The 18,082-nt window shown below is 52.4% G+C and overlaps 2 protein-coding genes across 8 annotated transcripts in view; one reads left to right on the forward strand and one right to left on the reverse strand.

Moving 5' to 3' along the window:
- Positions 1–6,925, forward strand: part of Fam234a (family with sequence similarity 234 member A) — a 44,399-nt gene extending 37,474 nt beyond the window's left edge. For 5 of the 7 annotated variants that reach the window (XM_008850803.3, XM_008850804.3, XM_008850801.3 and 2 more), the window contains 8 exons: positions 2,489–2,619; positions 3,051–3,186; positions 3,754–3,895; positions 4,311–4,451; positions 4,753–4,828; positions 5,016–5,171; positions 5,588–5,690; positions 5,784–6,925. In XM_008850803.3, coding sequence (XP_008849025.1) covers positions 2,489–2,619; positions 3,051–3,186; positions 3,754–3,895; positions 4,311–4,451; positions 4,753–4,828; positions 5,016–5,171; positions 5,588–5,690; positions 5,784–5,989 — 1,091 coding nt within the window. In that variant the 3' untranslated portion in view covers positions 5,990–6,925. The remainder of the gene's footprint in view (positions 1–2,488; positions 2,620–3,050; positions 3,187–3,753; positions 3,896–4,310; positions 4,452–4,752; positions 4,829–5,015; positions 5,172–5,587; positions 5,691–5,783) is intronic. The other 2 variants (XM_008850806.2, XM_008850805.3) reach the window with 2 other exon arrangements.
- A 1,506-nt stretch (positions 6,926–8,431) lies between these two features.
- Positions 8,432–15,735, reverse strand: Rgs11 (regulator of G protein signaling 11). The gene is given in 16 exon segments (XM_029554852.1): positions 8,432–9,324; positions 9,424–9,506; positions 10,557–10,695; positions 10,823–10,910; positions 11,034–11,146; positions 11,243–11,353; positions 11,454–11,515; positions 11,585–11,608; positions 13,111–13,179; positions 13,730–13,811; positions 14,002–14,078; positions 14,516–14,574; positions 14,681–14,732; positions 15,341–15,447; positions 15,518–15,607; positions 15,639–15,735. Coding segments are annotated over 16 exon segments (1,350 nt in total). The 3' UTR covers positions 8,432–9,227.
- Between the last annotated feature and the right edge of the window lie 2,347 nt (positions 15,736–18,082).

Consider the following 18,082-nt stretch of genomic DNA (forward strand, 5'->3'; position numbering starts at 1 on the left):
GTGGATGGGCTTGGCTTCTGGTGGCTTGGAGAGCTGGCCTGAGCCTGTTGGTGCTCCTGTACTCTTGGAACAAATCTTTGAGCCTTAACATAACAGTCCAGGAGTGAAGGCCAGAGGAAGAAAGGCACAGTGGTGCAGTGACTTGGGTATGACCCCTGGCACCTGGCCATGGCCATAGTCATTCCAGGCATAGACTTGATGGCCTTGGTATTTCCCTTAGAAGTTATAAAGTTTTTGTTTTGCTTAGCTTGGCTTTTTATGGTGCTAAGAATAGAACTCAGGGCCTTAAAAAAAAAATCAAGTAATCATCTTTTTTTTTAATTTTATTATTTTTATTTTATGTGTATGAGTGTATTGCCTGCATGTATATGAGTGCACCTGTGTCCTACATTGCTGCAGAGATCAGAAGAGGGCTTCAGATTCCCCTGGAACTGGAGTTAAAGACGATTTGTAGCTGCCATGTGGGTGCTGGGAATTGAACCCAGGTCCTCTGCAAGAGCAGTCAGTGCTCTTAACCACTGAGCTGTCTCTCCAGCCCCAAGGAATCATCTATTTATTTGTTTGTTTGTTTATTTATTTATTATTTGTCTTTTTGAGACAGGGTCTCCCTGTAGCACCAGCTGTTCTAGAACTCACTATGTAGACTAGGCTGGCCTCAAACTTACAAAGATCCACCTGCCTCTGCCTCCCAAGTGCTGGGATTAAAGGCATGCGCCACCACGCCTGGCTGGAATCATCTTTTTAAAAAGGTGTGTGTAGGGGGTGTGCCACACTCATACACATAAAATAAAAATAAAAATTTTTTTTTTAAAGTGTGTGTGGTATGTGGGGCTGCTCAGGGAGACCCTGTCTGAAAACAAAACAAACAAAAAAAAAAAAGTGGTATGTGGGGAGACATGTGGTGATGCACCTGTGAGTTTGAAGCCAGCCTGGACTACATAGTGAGTGCCGGGCAAACCAGGGCTACATAGTGAGACCCTATCTCAAAAAATAATAATAATAAAAGGGAGGGAGTTAGAGGGAGCAGCAAGATGGCTTGGTACGTAGAGTGCTTGCTGCCAAACCTAAAGACCTGAGTTCAGTTCCCAGGACTCATATGATAAAAGGAGAGACTCAACTTGAAGTTGTCCTTTGGCCACCACATGTACATTGTGGCATGTGCATGGACATGGGGACACACACACACATATACACACAGAGATGACCTAGTTGGTAAAGTGCCTGCTCAGTAAGCATGAAGATCTGAGTTTAGAACCCAACACCCGTATAAAAAAAGTAGATGTAGTCACAGGCATCTGTAACTGTAGCATAGATTGATCCCCAGAGTTTGCTGGATCACCAGCCTAGCCAATCAGTTAGCTCTGGGCTCAGGGAGAGACCCTGTCTTAAAAGATGAGATGAGGCCAGGTGTAGTGGCACACAATTTTAATCTCAGCACTCAAGAGAGAGAGACGGGGGATCTCTGTGAATTTGAGGCCAGCCTGGTTTATATAGTAAGTTTTAGGCCAGCTGGGGCTACAGGGAGAACTTGTCTCAAAATAAATAAATAAATAAGGTGGAGAATGATTGAAGAAGACACCCAATGCCTGCCTCTGGCCTCCACACACGTGCACATTCCCCACACATGTACACTACAAATGCACCTATATACATATAAAAACAAAATAAGGTTGTGAATGGGATCTTGTCTGGGGGACATGTTCATCCTGCTCTGAGTATGCTCCTTCCTAGGTCCCAGCAGAGGCAACAGACCTGTGGGCTTCAAGCCTGGAGTTAATGACACAGGGTCTTATTAGCCAGGGTTGTTGAAGAGCTCAGGACCTGGGATATCTTCTTTTCTCCTTTTTATGTTTGTGCATGTGCGTGTGTGTCTGGGTACACCTGTATATGGGTGTGTTTGCATATGTGTGAGTGCATGGGTGCATGTAGAGACCCTAAGCTGATGTCAGGACTCATCCTTGATCATTTCCACCTTATGCATTGAGGCATGGTCTTACAGCCAGTCCCACATGGTCCCAGGCATATGCTTGCTGAGATATGGTTAGCCTTGCTAGACAGCTTGCTTTGGAGATCCCCTGTCTCTGCCTTCTGAAGCTGGAAGTTGCAGCAGGGGCATTAACCAGTGAGCCATCTCTCCCACCACTTTTTGTTTTATAAAGTCTCACTAAGTAGCCCAGGCTGACCTGGAACTCAGTGTGATCTAGGCTGGCCTTCAACTTGCAGTAATCCTTTCTCAGCCTTCTATATGCTGAGATTATAGGCATGAACCACCATGCCTGGCTGTTTCTCATGAGCTATCTAGTGTCTTTTTAGCTGGAAGTGTTGTGTGTTTGTTCTTCTTCAACAAGGATTTCCAGGTCTGCTTGCACACATTCCTGTGTCTAAACTGTGTGTCAGGCTTTAGGGTGCAGAGGATGGATACCCCTGTGTAAGTCTGCCAAGCATTTGCTAAGAAGGGAATTTGCAGCCATTGTGTGCTTGATTTTAGGAGAAACCCTGTGGAGCCACTCCAACAGCTTTGGTGAGAATGCCTCCATCTTGAGCCCTCTGCTCCAAGTGCCTGACATTGATGGTGATGGTGCTTCAGACCTATTGATCCTCACCCGGGAGGGAAAGGAGGTGATCAACACAGCTCTCTTCAAGTCCCCCAGGACCACTTATCTTACACCCCTTTCTTTTCCTTTCTTATCCACTTCTACCCAGAAAGAATTTACATGTGACCACCCATCAGTGAATTCTCCCAGGGCCCTATGTTCCTGAGGTCCACACACACAGTATGCTGAGATGGCTCCATCTCTACAGGCAGCTTTCTGGCCTTTCCCAGGAGTGGCACAGTGCACAAGGCCCATGTCTGTGGTGGTGGGGTTGGCAGTGAGCTGCCCTGTCTCTCAGGGCAGCCCTTGTGCAACATGCTCTCTATCAATCACTCAAAGTTCTCTTTCCCCCAAACCAAGAAAGTGTTGACCATCTCCTTTGCAACTCCCTGAAATTCCCCTCTCCCTTCGATGGATCCAGGTCTGTCTCTCCCCTGCTGCCCTTTGTCACTGCAGGTCAGAGGGGCCATCTATTCAGGGAGCACTGGGCAGCAGATTGGCCACAGAGGCAGCCTTGGTGTGGACGGAGACAGTGGTGCCCTCCTCCATGTCACCAGGATAGGTGCTCACTACATTCTCCTACCCTGCGGCGGTATGTTGTCTACCACATTCCTGGGATCAGATTCCCTCCCCAGGTATTCCTTGTAATATTGGGCTCCAGTCTAGAGAAAGCAGCGTACAGGGAAATTGGAGACTGGCCCCTTTACTGGCTGCTCCTGCTCCTGTTGTTAAGAGGCCAGCTAATCAATGATGGTCAGGAAGCCCAAGGCTAGACTGGGTGTGGCATCACATGATTCTGGAAGAGGGGCTGATGGATGCACCTGGTCTCACATATGTGATCATGTGAGACCAGCTGACCTGGAACTTTCTATATAGACCAGGGTAGCCTTGAACTCACAGAGATCTGCCTGCCTCTGCCTCCCAAGTGGAGTGTTGGAATTAAAGGCTTGTGCTACCATACCCAGTGAGTGACTGTGCCCTTTCGTGGTTTTGTTTTGGGTCTTTTGTTTGTTTGTTTTCTCCGTAGCCCTAGCTGGCCTAGAACTTGCTCTGTAGATCAGGCTGACCTCAGTCTCACAGAAATCCACCTTCCTCTGCCTCCTGAGTGCTTTAATCAAGGCCTATACCACCACATCTGTCCTCTCTGTGTTTTGAATAGCAAGTTCCCTCTGCAGCTGCTCTGTGAAGGTTCTCTATGAGAAGATGACTGGGAAAGATGGCCCGTTTAAGAAAGACTCCTTCTGGGAGAACATATTCAACACCTCTACCTACGGAATATGCTCTAATCTCCATCTGCAGAGGTTGGTCTGACATAGGCATCAGACTTCAGTCAAGGTGATCTGTGTGGAGCACAGGACAGCCAAGCAGACTGACGGTGCTGGGGCCTTGCTGTACTGTGAGGCTATCTTGTCTTCCAACATTAGAAATGGGCAAGGAAAAGCAGATTAAGAACTGAGTAGAATGCTGAGGGTGCGGCTCTGTGATAGCGTGCTTGCCCAGCATGTTTGAGTCCCGGGGTTCCATCCCCCAGTACTAGAACTGAGGAAAATATTCTGCTAGGAGCTTATCCTTATTCTACAAACAGTGTCACATTTATATTTTCAAGCTGGGGGATTGAGAAACATGAGGTTGTGCTGTGAGGACCTGAGGGAAGCAGCTCCTAGCAAACCTGCTGCTCAAAGACCCCATGTTCTTCCTTTCACTCTCCTTGTTTAGCTCTGGAGCAGTTCGCTACCTGATGAATGTCCCAGGGAAAGCTGGTGAGGATGTGCTCCTCGTGAGCTCAGACACCTGTACATTGTTGGATGGGCAGGATCTGACTCCCAAATGGACCCTTGGTGCAACTCAGATCTTGAGGTATGTGCAATTCCTGCTGAGCTGGAGTGAATGTACCCCTTCTCAGTACCCCAGCTGGTCCTGCTGGCTGGCGGGGAGGATGGGCTATGGGCTCTAGGGGCCTGGTTCTCTGGGGGCCTATGGGCTGACTGTCCCCTGCCTGTCCTTGGTGCTACCCTTTATCCCTGGAGGGGCTGCTGAAACTGCTGGTCACAGGCATTAGCTCCAGTCAAGGAATATGCAGCCATGGGGACTGGGTATTTCCTTCATTTATACCCCCTTCAGACACCCTCTATGAGCCTTTCTTCCTTACTCCTCCCAGAAAACCCTTCCTTGGCCACTACAAACCTGACACCTTGGCTGTGGTCATCGAAAATGGAACCAGCACTGATAGACAGGTGGGCTGTGTATCCTCTAAGGGGTCCCACCTTGTCCACAGATTAGAACAAACTGTAAAAGCAGACTGTTGCCCTCAGATGGGGAGATGGTTCAGAGAGCAGCAGCCTTTGGAGCTGGTATGGCTGGGAGGTATGCATTCCTGTGTGGGCTGAGGCTGTCCACTAATAGTGTCCCCTCCCACCCCAGATCCTTCTTCTGGACCTCAGCACTGGAGCTGTGCTATGGAATCAGCCCCTCCCAAGCCTTCCTGGGAGCCCATCATCCACCAGCTTGCCTACTGCAGACCACCGCTCAGCCTTCTTCTTCTGGGGCCTCCATGAGCTGGTCAGCACCAATGAGATGGTATGGGAAAACCTGCTCAGGGAACACTCCTTGTTGGGAACCAGGGCAGAGATACCAGGCTTACACCCCCAAGAGGCTGCCAGGGGCTGGGCCACTGAGTGAAGAGCTGGTCTTGGGGTGTGTAGACTAAGGGGAAAATGTCCTGAGGTGCCAGCAGGAGTGGAATCTGGGAGGTGGTGGCAGACCTTTGGTAGGGAAGGCAGGTGCTGATGGACACTGAGAAGGACCAGGTACAGGTAGGAGTTAGCCACCTGGGGAAATGTGATGGACACAGCTCTAGGCAGTTACTCAGACAGCAGCTTCTGAAGGTGACCTGAGAACTGCCCAGGATGGTGGCAAAGTCCCAGGGCCCACTCAGATGTGTCTAGGGCCCAAGCACAGCAAAAGTGTGAGGCCCATTGCTCTTCTCATGGCAGGAACCCCGAGATGTGCAGCACAGTCTGTACATGTTCCACCCCACCCTGCCTGGCATCCTGCTGGAGCTAGCCAACGTGTCTGCCAACATCGTGGCCTTTGATGGTGAGTATGGCCTCAGGCCTTGGGCCTGGGTCTTCCCCACCTTAATTTTACTTTGACTGGTCTTGAGTAGCACTGACATACTGTCCCCCACAGTGATCCTGTTTGAGCCAAGCCGCCATGCTGCCTATGTGCTCCTGACAGGCCCAGCAAGCTCAGATGTGCCCGGCCTAGTGTCTGTGACCAAACACAAGGTGCGAGACCTTGTCCTGGACAGCAGAGTGGTCCACTTGGGCGAAGGCAGCTCAGACAGTGACCAGGCTATCAGGGACCGGTTCTCCCGACTACGGTACCGAAGTTGAGGTATAGATGGTGTCAGCTGGAGCACCTGGAGAGACTCCCAACTGTGAAAACAAAGCCTCTTGGGAAATCAGCCTGCCCTCAGCCTCCATGTTGAGCCCCCTCTTTACCCTGGTGATTCTGTCCCTCTGGAAGCTATGGCCTTACCAGTTATATCCATGGACATGGGGAAGGTACCCTCAGCCTCCTGCCTAGCACACTGTGCCCTCCTAAGCCTTCATGTGGTCTTACTGTATGATCTGTGGGGTCTGGTCAAGGCTGGAAGGCCTCCCTGTGGTCTCCTTGAGCCAGCTTGTGCACAGCTCAGCCCTGCAGGAGGTTCCATTGCTTAGTGCCTCCTTACCAGCTAGCTCCCCCAACTGGAGAAGCTACTAATGTGGGACTTGCTGGTCCCAGGCCCCTGTGATGTTCCTCCCTCCCTGCCTGGCTCTTCCCTTGTCTACACTGTCCCTTAGGAGTCAGGGAGCTCAGAAACTGGTAGACCCTGGGGCAACCTCATGCTGCAGCTGGAACCTGAGGCTCTGTAGCCCCCTTCCCAGAGCAGAAGGGAAGCACATCTGCTGGAAGGTGAGCAACAACTCTGTCCAGGCAGAAAGAGGCCTGCACTGGAGCCTTTGCTGCAGTGGGTGCACTTGGGGGATACACAGGATACATGTTTAGTCAGTCTCTGCCTGTCAGTACACTGGACCTGCTGTCACCCAGAGGTCCCTGCACCCTTAGGCATGGCAGACACTTCCCTTTCCCTGCTCTCTGGTGCTCACCTGATGCAGGTCTCACTTTGTGCCTTGTTGCTCCTGAAGCCCAAGGGCAACACAGCAGCCCTGCCCAGACTAGAGCCCTATAGCTCTATAGCCAAAGCAGTCCCGTGACCCCAGCCACCATGGAAAACAACAGAATAAATGATTTTCACTGGTGGGGACAGCCCCAGTAGCCCAGCATGAACCTGTAGTCTATCTGGCTCTCTGCCCCCAACAAACAGAGGGAGTTTATTCTGCAGTGGTGAGCAGGAATTGTTGGCCAAGTATCTGGATCAAGGTTAGGAGAGCAGTTGAGGAGGTGAGAGCCAGACACAGACCTGCCTGATAGGAATAGGCTTTCATCTTTGTACAGCCTCCAGGGTGGTCCCCAGGATGGGCACTCAGCCATCAGCATCATGTTCTTTGATGGATGACATGTAGCAAAATGGAGAGTCAGGTGAGCTCTAGCTGTCACCGTGCAGGAGGACTTGACTTGCAAGGGCTTCAGGGCTTGGCCTGAGAGTGAGTGCGAGTCCTTCTGATAACCCTTTGGAGTTTACTGTAGAGACTAAATATAAGCTTACCTTCATTACTGCACATATACAAATGCCTGGGTATCAATACAGAGGCTGCGATTGAATGGGTGAGTGTTTTCATGGCAGGAAGTGGGTCCCTTATCCCTGAGAACTAAAGGTAACCCAGCACACATGAAACACTATGGGAAGATGGGGTTGGGCTGTAAGAGCCTGGAGCTCCACTGCACAGGATGGAGTGCAGAGCCCAAGGGCAGCCACAACTCCAGGGGCCAGCCTGGGTTGCCTCCACTCTGCAAGTCTCCTACTGGTTGCTGAGGGATAGGGATCTGTTTATGGTCATTAAGAGGCCCAGGCAGTTTCCATCCAGCCTGCCCATGGTCTCTTAGGGTCCTCGGGCTGGGTCTGGGCCCTGCCCCCTGCAACTGTTGGGGCTAAGGAGCAGCTGGGTACAACTGGCCCCTAGGGGACACTGGGCAGATGGCAGGAGCCCCTCCATGCCTAGCTTCCTTGACAGGTTCCTGGCTCTGCTGCACTAGCACACTCCTGATCACCATGATACCCCTCTGTCTCCCCAAAGACCAAGTTCTTCAGCTCTGCAGACTGAGGCTAGCTTGAAGCCTGGGAGGACTGGGTCACTCATCAACCCAGACAGGCACCCTCCACAGTAGCCTTTTTTTTAAAATTACATTTATTTGAGGGGACACATGGAGGTCAGAGGACAACTTGTGGGAGTCAGTTCTCTCCTTGTGAGTCCTGGGGATTGAATGGGGGTGGGTTATCAAGCTTGGCAGCAAGTGCCTTTACTCACTGAAGCATCTCACCAGCTCCATAGCAGCCACTTTCTACCAGGACCACACCCTTAACCTTTCCCTCCCAGCCTTTTCACATACACCTTATACTACACATTCATGCCACTCACCACATGCCATCCACAACTTGCATTGTATCACAGGTACTCAAGCCATGAACCTGGACCACATACCACACAGGCCCAAAGCTGAACCCACAGCAGGATTGATGGACTAAGCAAGACTTGTCTTTTTTTTTTTTTTTTTTTTTCCCTTTGGTCTTTCTGAGACAGGGTTTCCCTATAGCCCCAGCTGTCCTGGAACTCACTATGTAGACCAAACTGGCCTTGAACTTACAGAGATCCACCTGCCTCTGTCTCCCGAGTGCTGGGATTAAAGGCGTGCGCCACCACGCTGGCCCAGGCCTAAGTCTTATTTTTACAGAAGTAAGTAGGGAGAGGATGGAGAACAGCCCTGTGGGTGGGCTGCAATGGCAAAAGGAGCTAGCATCCTTCATCCTAAGTCAGGGAATAGGGAGAAGAGTACTAGTGGTAAAGAGGTCAGCATGGACAGGAAGACTGGATCCATCTCTGCCACCTTGAGAAAGACTTGCCTCAAGGGCATTGGGAGTCTCACAGGGTAACAGCACAGAGTCAACTTCATACAGATCCAATAGAGAAGACAGTGCGCCAATGGAAAAGATGTTACATGCAGCAGATGAATGTGGTACCTGCCGACATAGTCTACTCAGAAGCCATTGGGTATAGCCTCAGCAGAATTAGAGTCACACAGTGTGATGTTAGAGCTCTCCTGGATTGGATGGCATGTCCAGAGACCAGTGGCACTTCATGTGGCAAGTGCCTGTGACACTGATTTAAAATTCTGGAAATGAGATGGTTGCCTAGACCTGAACTGAAGACCACAGAATTCCAGGAGCTCTGCGGGGCCTTGATTTCAACTTCTAAGAATGGGTCCTGTCCCCATCAGACTTGCCAGTGAAATATCTCCCCTAGGAATCTGGGCCAGTCCCTTCTACAAAGGGGGTGGGAGGGCTTATGTGATGAGGTTCAAGGGCCCCATAGCAAAGCTGGGCTCTCTAGACATGGGGATACCAGTGGTGGGGCCCAGCATCTGTGAGAACATGACCCTACAGGATGTCAGACAGGAGGGTGCATCCATCTAGTCTTCCCCATCACCACCTGCAGGTTCCTCAGGTGCAGGTTGGAGAGCTGGGCTGGGGCTTGAGTGCAGAGGCTTCTGCAAGACTGGGAATGCCCTGGGGACAAGAATATGCTCAGGCATGTGACCAAGGACCCTGTCTTCTCCCTGCAGGGCCCTCCCTGCTCAGTGGATGCAGGACATTGGCCAGGCTCACCGATGCTTGGTCTCTAATGGGATCACAGCCTCTGCCAGCAGGTCCTTGTACAAGTCAGACTTCAGGAACCTTGGGTAGGAGTCCTGCAAGAGACAAAGTCCCATTTGTGACCCTCCCCTTTACTGCTTCGCCAGGTCCAGCCAGGTGTTGCTGGGGCCACCTCCTGTTCACAGGCCTTGAGGGACTGGATGCTGGGGGTGGGGGGAAGCTATCCAAGGACCTGCCCAAACCAAGACCTAGTGAGACCTGGCACCTATCTAGTGGAGCCACCAGATTACAAAAGATGGGCAAGAGACAGTGTTTATGCATAGAAGGGTGAATCAGGTACCTCCATCCAGGAATAAGTAGCCAGAGGACCTCCACTATTGAAGAAAGGCAAGGATATGCAATTGTAACTGCACAGTAAAACCAGGCTTGATGGTTCCAGCATTGGGCAGCACAGGGAGAAGGATCGTAAGTTCATGGATTATGAACGTAGCCTGAGCTACGTAAGACTATAAATAATCATCCTGAAAAGTGCCAGGTACTGTAGGAAGGTGGAGTCCAGGTATGGGTAGGACAAGCCTAGACAAACCATACCAGGAGAGCAGGAGGTCACCGAGGAGTGGCCATTGCTAACAAGACCAGTATGTCAACTTGGGCCTGTAGCTACTTGAGAAGCTAAAGCGAGAGGATTGACTCACAAGTCAAGGCTGAGGATCATAATGAGATACAGATGACTATGACAAACTATCAGATTTGAAATCTATGAATTTATTAGGAGACTGAGGCAGAAGAATCATCCACAAGTCAAGCCTGGACTACCTAGTGAGGGACTATAGAATGAGAGCCTGTCTCAGACAAGCCACTAGCCACCCTGAACAGATATGAAGTTTTAAAACTCATCAGTAGGGTCAGCAGTCCCCCTTTGACTATACCACTAGATGACTAAAGGGTGCACAGAGTGGGGGCAGGGCAGGACATACAGGAGGCAGTGTGGGGACCCTGAACACATTCTGGTCTACCGACTCAGGGCGACTGGCTGAGGCGGTGCTCAGCTCCTCAGGAGGAACACCTTTGAAGTATTCTTGAAGAAAAGCAGCAGCACAAATGGCTGTGTGAAGAGCTGATAGGGACACTGAAGCTGTACCTACCTCCTTCATGAGCATGTAGATGTGCAGCTGAGCTGCATCCATGACATAGCGGTGTGGCTGGCGCAGGCTCTCCAGGGTGCACTCCATTGGTCTGCTGTGGATGTTGATCCAGTGGGCAGCTCCAGGGGCCAGGAACTGCCTGAGGAAGGAAAGGTGTTGATCCAGTGGGCAGCTCCAGGGACCAAGAACTACCTGAGGAGGGAAAGGCACTGAGTAGGCATGGGCGGGGCCTGAGTGATGGTCAACCTGCGCCCACCCCCACATACTGGTACACAGCGTCCACGAGGGCAGGGACCTGGGCCTGTCTGCCAAAGCGCAGCTCCTCACATGCCTCCCAGAAGCTGAGGTTTTCCGCTGAGGGCAGGGCAGTAGTCAGGGTGGAGGGCTCCCACTGAGCAGGCTAATATAAACCTGGGGATGGGGTCCAGGCAGTGGCCTCCTTCCCTTGGGCCTGAAGCAGGAAGGTAGGCTTCTCACCACTGAACTTTTGGAGAAAGTCCATGAAATGGGTATGCCCCATGGGGTCATCCAGGAGTTCCCGGAGGGTGAAGCTCCATTGCTCCACCCGGAGCTTTGTAGGTGCAGCCACTCTGGGAGGGGAGAAATGGAGGCAGGAGAGTGGGCTGCTGACCCTACCAGCTACCAGGGCAGGAGCACCATACAATGCCTGTACACCCAGGGCTCACGTGGGCACATTCATGGCCCAGTAGGCCACATCGTCTGTGATCCAGGGGTTGCTGGGCAGGCACCCTGACATGATGGGATCACGTGGGCCATGCTGGCTGCTGAACTTAAAAGTATCTGGGGGTTCCAGGGGACAGTGCAGAGTGGCCTCAGGGATTAGAGGCTCCAAAAAGGGTCTGGGCTGGGGGAAGAATCTTGCTGCCCCTCACTCATGCCTCAAGGCACATAGAGGACTTCACCCGGTTCCTGTCCAGCGCCTTCCTGGAGTACTCAATCTAGAACATCAGAGGTGAGTTGGGACGGGGGTTGGGGGCAGCTCCACCCTCCAAACCTTTAGGATTTACCTCATATTTACAGAAATCTGAGCTCTAGGTCTGAAAGAACACAGGTGGCATCAGTTACAAGGAGGGTCTTCTGAGGGTCAGAAGTCCCCCCCCATATTACCAACTAGAGAGCTGAGACCTTGCTCTACCATGTGATAGAGAATGACTCAGATCCCCGGCCACAGCTCTTGGAGCCCCCTCCTAACCCTAGGAGACTTCTGACAGCCTTTAATCTGGTGACCAAATGTTCAACAAAACCCATAGGTTCTCCAGATTGTCCTGAAGTTCTCCACTTGTGGTTAACCTGTTATGTTTTCAGATGATTTAAAGTATTTTTTGTTGTTTTTGAGACAAAAGTCTTATTTGGTTCATGCTGATCTCACTAGGTAGCTGAGGTTGGCCTTAAAATTCTGTATAGAATTTCTGCTTTCACCTCCCAAGTGCTAGATTATAAGTGTTTACCACCTGTGCTGGATAGCTTTCGTGTCAACTTGACACACCTGGGTTGAGGGAGCCTCAGTTGGGAAATTGCCTCTATTGGACTGGCCTGTGGCCATGTCTGAGGGGCATCTTCTTGTGGGCCTGTGTTGCGTAAGAAAGGCTGAGTAAAGGCCAGGAGAGCAAGCCTGTAAGCAGCGTTCCTCCATGACCTGTGCTCCAGCTCCTGCCTCCAGGTTCCTGCCCTGAGTTCCTGCCTTGGGCTCCCTGATGAACTGTGTGCAACCTGGGAGATCTAAGACAAATAAACCCTTTCTTCCCCAAGTTGGTATTGGTCAGAGTGTCATTGGTCATTGGTCAATGAAGAACAAACTAAGACACCACCATACTTCACATTTAAAATATCTTTTATAAAAACAATATGTATATTGAGAAATCTTTGGGATCCCGGTTTAACTGAGTCTCACAACTCCAGGTAACTCCTCATGGCTGGGCTGCAGGAGCTGTCCAGGAGACTGGCTCCTAACTCAATCCCACTGGGCAAGGAGCAGAAGTGGAGGTTGCCTCTGACTTCAGCTGACTGCTTTTATATGTAAAAAGCGGGGCTGAAGTTAGCAAGCCACTCAACCAGAGAGACAACAGGATCTGTTCTAGAATTAGGGTTTAGGTGGGGGCTGATGTGAATAAATGGCTCTGCTACCTGCTGCTGCATAATAGGGCCAGTTTATCCTGGCTGTCACTTTCTCTGGTCTCAAGATTACCAGAGGCTTTGGAGGGAGGTGCCTGTGGCCCAGATCCCCCAGGCCTAGCCCTGCTTGTCATTACTCCATTTCCCTGGGAACTGATGCTGTCCCAGCCTGGAGAAGGAGCCCCCCCCCCCGCAGTCCTCTGAGACCACTCAATTTACTTGCACCCAGGGCAGCAGGTGGGAGAGGAGAGGACAAGAGTTAGTGAGGGCTTGAGGGTGAGGAGCAAGGGGGGCTGAGACCAGGAAGGGAACAGAGACCTTGGAGTGGTTGCATCAGGTGCGTCTAGATGGATAAGCAGTTCCACTGTGGGTTGAGTGGGAGGGTCAGGGTTAAAACAGTATAAGATTTGGGGTGGCTCACCATCTGCACTCAACTAGAGCTGCAAGATCCTCTCTCAGGACCTAGCTCCAGAATATTAGGGACCCCAGGCTACAGAAGGATGATGAGATGGGAGTGCTAAATCCCTATCCCATAGACCCCAGTACCCTTTGCCCTTTGATGTAGAATCTGCCATCACAAGGACCTCAGAAACTCTGAGTCTTGACCTGGCCCTGAACCCCGTCACTGCCCACACTCACTCTGGGTGGACCCCTCAGATAGTAAATAGATTGCAAACCATGTGCTAGGACCTCAGTTGCTAAGGCACTAGCCTCCCAAACCCAATCCTCTGAAGCAGCTGAGCCTGGACCCCACCTTGCCCTCTGCTAGGACTTTCAGCCCTACACTGGCTCTTGTGTGTCTCCCTTAGACCCAGAGTGAGGCTGGCTGGTGCTGTGGACTGGGAGGGGAGGCAACCTCAAACCTGGCCGTGCCACCTCTACATTCTCAACTGAGAACAAATTTCTTGTCACCCACCCAGACCGTGAAATGCATGCTTTCCCACAGCTTAAGTAGGCAGTTCTAAGAGAGCTTTTCAGGGAAATAGCAGATCCCTGCTGATGACCAGGGAAACTCCTCCCTCACCACCTGAGGGACTCACTAGGGGCCTATTCACCAGCCAGTATGTATGCTCCTGACACGAAATGACCAGTCTGTCTCTCTTCTGGTGCTGCTTAGCAGCCCTGGGAGGGATAAGTAGAGGTTCAAGGATGCTGGGCCCACTACAGTACTCTGCACTCAGACCATGGCTTTTGCAGGCAGCAGAGTCTATAATGTGCTTTCCTTAGTCCTAGAGCTGCAGGCACCCAGCAGGGCATCCTGAGCATTCTACACTCAGTGCCCCACTGGGTGTGGTGGGGCCAGGTGTCTTACTGCAGCTGCTCTCAAGCCTGCTTCACTACTAAATCCCATGCATGTTTGATCTTCTTGTGCAGCTGGGCATAATGCTCCTGGGGGACAGCAAGGTCTCCAGTGAGTGACCCCCTTGCAGGCCCAGTTCTAAGACAAGGACTCCTAGCTCCCAGGGTCTACTTCAGGGAATGAGTGATGTGTGTGTGTGTGTGTGTGTGTGTGTGTGTGTGTGTGTATCTCCTCACCTGGACAGAGACAAAGGCCCAGCTCGCCCAGTCTGTTTTTGAGAGAGTGTGTGATGTGTGTGTGTGTGTGTGTGTGTGTGTGTGTGTGTGTGTATCTCCTCACCTGGACAGAGGCCAGTTCACCCCTTGGGGTACTACACAGCAGCTGCCTCCCCTTGGGCACCCTAAATTTCCCCTGCAGACTGGTATGGGAGCCTTTCCTGTGAGACTTCAGGGAGTGAGCAGGGGTGCATGAGTTATCTAGAGGTCTAGCTATATTGGGTAAGGACTCAACCTGCTGGGGGGCCCACCTTCTCATAGTCTAGCAGGGCCCCTTGTTTGTGGATGTTCTTCTTGGCCAGGTAGATGGCTGGAAGGACAAGAACAGATTGCAGAAGGACTGGCACTGCCTAAACCCCATGGTGGTGTCCTGGTGCCACCAGTTCCCAGGCTGGCTATCCATCCATCTCATTCACCATAGTTCAGCTTAGTGGCTGGCCACAAGGTGCTTGTCCAGAAGTAGGGTGTCTTGTGTTGTGCAGGGAGAAGGATGTCCAAGACCTCCTCAGCCCCTCCACCCCCAATCCCTTCTATAGTGCAGCTGGTCAGAAGCGCGCCCCCTTCGCCCCGCCTTGGGGCGATCTGGAAGTTCAGCTGGGCATGTTCCATTCTTTCCACCTGGAACTGAAGTCAGCCTGCCCTGTAGGAGCCACCCTCCTGACCCTGGATGCCTCAGCTGGCTTGGGAGGAAGTGGGGCTGATAATCTCAAGGATGTGGTCACAGTCTGAGCTTGGGGTGTCTTAGACTCACACACTGAGGTGCAGGGATCCTGTCACCACACGGAGCAGAGACTCCTTCAGGAGAGGAAACTGGAGGTCCCCAGCAGAATGCTCGATAGAGCATTTTGACGTTTGTGGGGTCCTGCTGTGGACCCATAAAGTTGAAGCTCCCTCTCCTTAACTAGATCCTTCCCACCACATGGACACACCCCAGTCCAGGCCTTTTTGAGAAGCGAGCTGACGTCTAGTGACGTCACCACATCCCGCTCCAGCCTCAACAAACTCCGCCCCCCCAGAGGCCCCCACCGCCCATGTGCGGTACAGTTGGAGGTGCACCCTGCTACCCTGGGCCTGACCTGGAACCTGTAAGGCGTCTCGTCCGGCCGGAGTGCCAGGTCCCGGGGCTCACGCAGTGGGTAGATATAGCCGTGCTGCGCCAGGAGCGTGCCCAGGTGCAGGGCTTCTGAGGAGGGCGAGAGTGAGGGCTCTGCCAGCCCCCAGCTGGCCCCAGGCCAGGGCGCACCGACTCTCACCCTCCTCCGAGATGCAGAACTTCTGGACCAGCCATTCCACAATGTCGCTGCCGGCACAGGAGGGGCCAAGTGGGCGGAGGCCCCAGCGCCCTGCGCCCCTCAGGGTCTCCATGAACCTCACCGGCCACCGCGTGGGGAATGACGATGATTAGAAGGCGTTGACTCCTCATCTTCACGCTCTGGTCGGGATCCTGCGTACTCACGACAACCCGCTCCATCTGGGAGTGCGAGGATGTGGAAGAAGGCGAGGGTGGGGTGGGAGGAGTAGTTTAGATTGAGCGCATTTACCTCCACCCCGAGGTTCCCCAGGTCTGCGCACAGTGATAACAACAGTCAAGGCCTGGCGGGGGGGGGGGGCTCCAGGGCTATCATTCTGAGCTTGTCAGTGCTTTCTCGGGACTATTCATCCCCCTCACCTGCAGTGTTCCACACCCTCTGTCCTGCCCAAACCCTAAGCCGGCAGGCTGAGGACCCACCTTGCTGAGGTGTGGCTTCTGCTTGCGGGACTGCCCTCCGTGGGATATACAGCTCGCAGCCATGGTCATGGCGGATGTCCGAATGGAGCCGTCCCGCCCGCCGGAGTTAACCATCTGTGCTGCGGAGACCAATTCTCCGAACCACTAAAGCCACCTGGGCCCTAGAAGGCAGTGGCATGAGGCAGCCTGCAGAGAAGGCAGCTGAAACCTTAGATGCCCGCCAGAGGGCGGAGCCTGCCTTAGCTATGGGGGTGGGGGTGGGGGGCTCATCTGTTTCAGGGCTTGGAGATAGGACCTGTCACCAGAAGGGCTGGAACAGGACAGGTCTCCATCAAGGTCAGAGCAGTAAGAGAAGGGATGGAAAGTTCCAGTAGTGGGCTGTGGCCAGGTGGACCAGGTGAGGAGCAGTGGGCTAGGTCTTGGAGGCCTGCAGTCCATAAATGGGCCCTCAAGATGAGCAGGGGCCAGCAGGGTCAGGTCAAGTCTGTGGTTTGAGGACCTAAGAGTGTCCTTTCAAAAAATGTGACACTGGAGCTGACACTGGCTGTTGTTGCAGAAGACCTGGGTTCATATTCTAGCATCCACATGGTGGCTAACAATAACTGTCCATAACTCCAGGTCCAGGGGATGTGATGGTCTCTTCTGCCCTCCGCAGGCATTGTTTGACAAGGGTGCACTTACATACAAGCATAACAATCATACACATTAAAAAAACAAACAAAAAAAAAAAAAAAGAAGTGACACTATGCAAGGCCTCAGTAGTGCCACAGGTTGGTATAACAGAGGCCCTATTAGCTAGGGTCATTGAACTATTTATAAAAGGCATGAGTGGGTCATTTCGTTTTTCTCCTCCCCTTCCCTACTCAAGGGGTACTAAGGGCCAGGGGAGGGAGGATTTTTCTTGCTGGAACCAGAGACCTTCAAATATGGTGTTTGAATTCATTTCCAGTGGGGTGGGGGTGAGGCTGAAAGGATCCCCCCATAGATTCCATTTTCCTCCCTCCCTCAGATCAGGCTAGTCAAAGAGCCAGCTGCCCTCTCTGGATGAGTAAACATTTGTGGAGGTTTCAGGCTGCTGGAAGTTGAGCTATCCCCAGTTTAAGGACAAGTAGTTTCAGTGTCTAACACTATATACTCTCTGAAAGCAAGGGAAGCAGAGGTGGGAAGCAGAGGTGGGAAGCAGAGCTCTGTGAGTTCAAGGCCAGCCTGGGTATCTTTATAGCAAGTTCCAGGTCAGCCAGGACCACATAGTAAGACTCCCAACAAAAGACAAAAAACAAAAATCCAACCAACAAACAAAAACCCTATAAACAACACAAAACAAAACAGATAAAAGTGGGTCTGATCCTGGGTGTCCCCAGAAATGGGGTCAGGGTAAGAACGTGTAAGAAAGCAGTGCCTCCAGGTGGTGCTTCTACATGACTGCTTTATTCAGGCCCAGGCCTTTGGTCCTGCTGTCTGTCCTCAGCTTGAAGATCTGCCCATCAGTTACCTGCCTTGTCCACCGTGACACCCCCTCCCTTCCTCAGGCCTCCTGTGGGTGTCAAAAACGAATCTCTCAGCACCTCCTCTCTGTTTCTTTAGTGTCCTTCTCTCCCCAGTCATAGGAACCTTCAGAACTGTCCAGGTCCCAGGTCCCCAAAGACACATCCCCTACCCCACACCAATATGCTTTGAGAGGTCCTTGTCTGTGTGGGTGGCTCAGACTACATGCACTTCAGTGTTTGAAGGTTCCCAGTTCTCCTTGTCTCTTGTTGCGGAACCTCTAGGGTGTGGCCCAGATGTAGGTTGGCCCCAGAAATCCCCTTTGCCCAGAAAGGAAGAATGGAGCAGGTGGTGGGCTCCAGGTGTGGCCTGCGCCGCCGCCTGCTGATAATGAGAGCCCAGGGACGTGGGGCATCAGACCTGCTCCACTAGGCGCCCCCAGCCCGTACGCCACGCCCAGGGGATCCCGCGGGACTCCAGACTCCTCGTGGGGGTGGGGCGGTCCTGGGTCCCCGGCGACGCTGGGCCCGGCAGGGACAACCGAGTGCCGGCTCTGTGCGGGCGACACGCGCGTCTCTGCGGGCTGCGCGGGGTCCGCGGAGCG

Source organism: Nannospalax galili, unplaced genomic scaffold (genome assembly GCF_000622305.1).
Source record: "Nannospalax galili isolate Female #2095 unplaced genomic scaffold, S.galili_v1.0 scaffold104, whole genome shotgun sequence".
Classification (NCBI taxonomy): Eukaryota; Metazoa; Chordata; class Mammalia; order Rodentia; family Spalacidae; genus Nannospalax; species Nannospalax galili.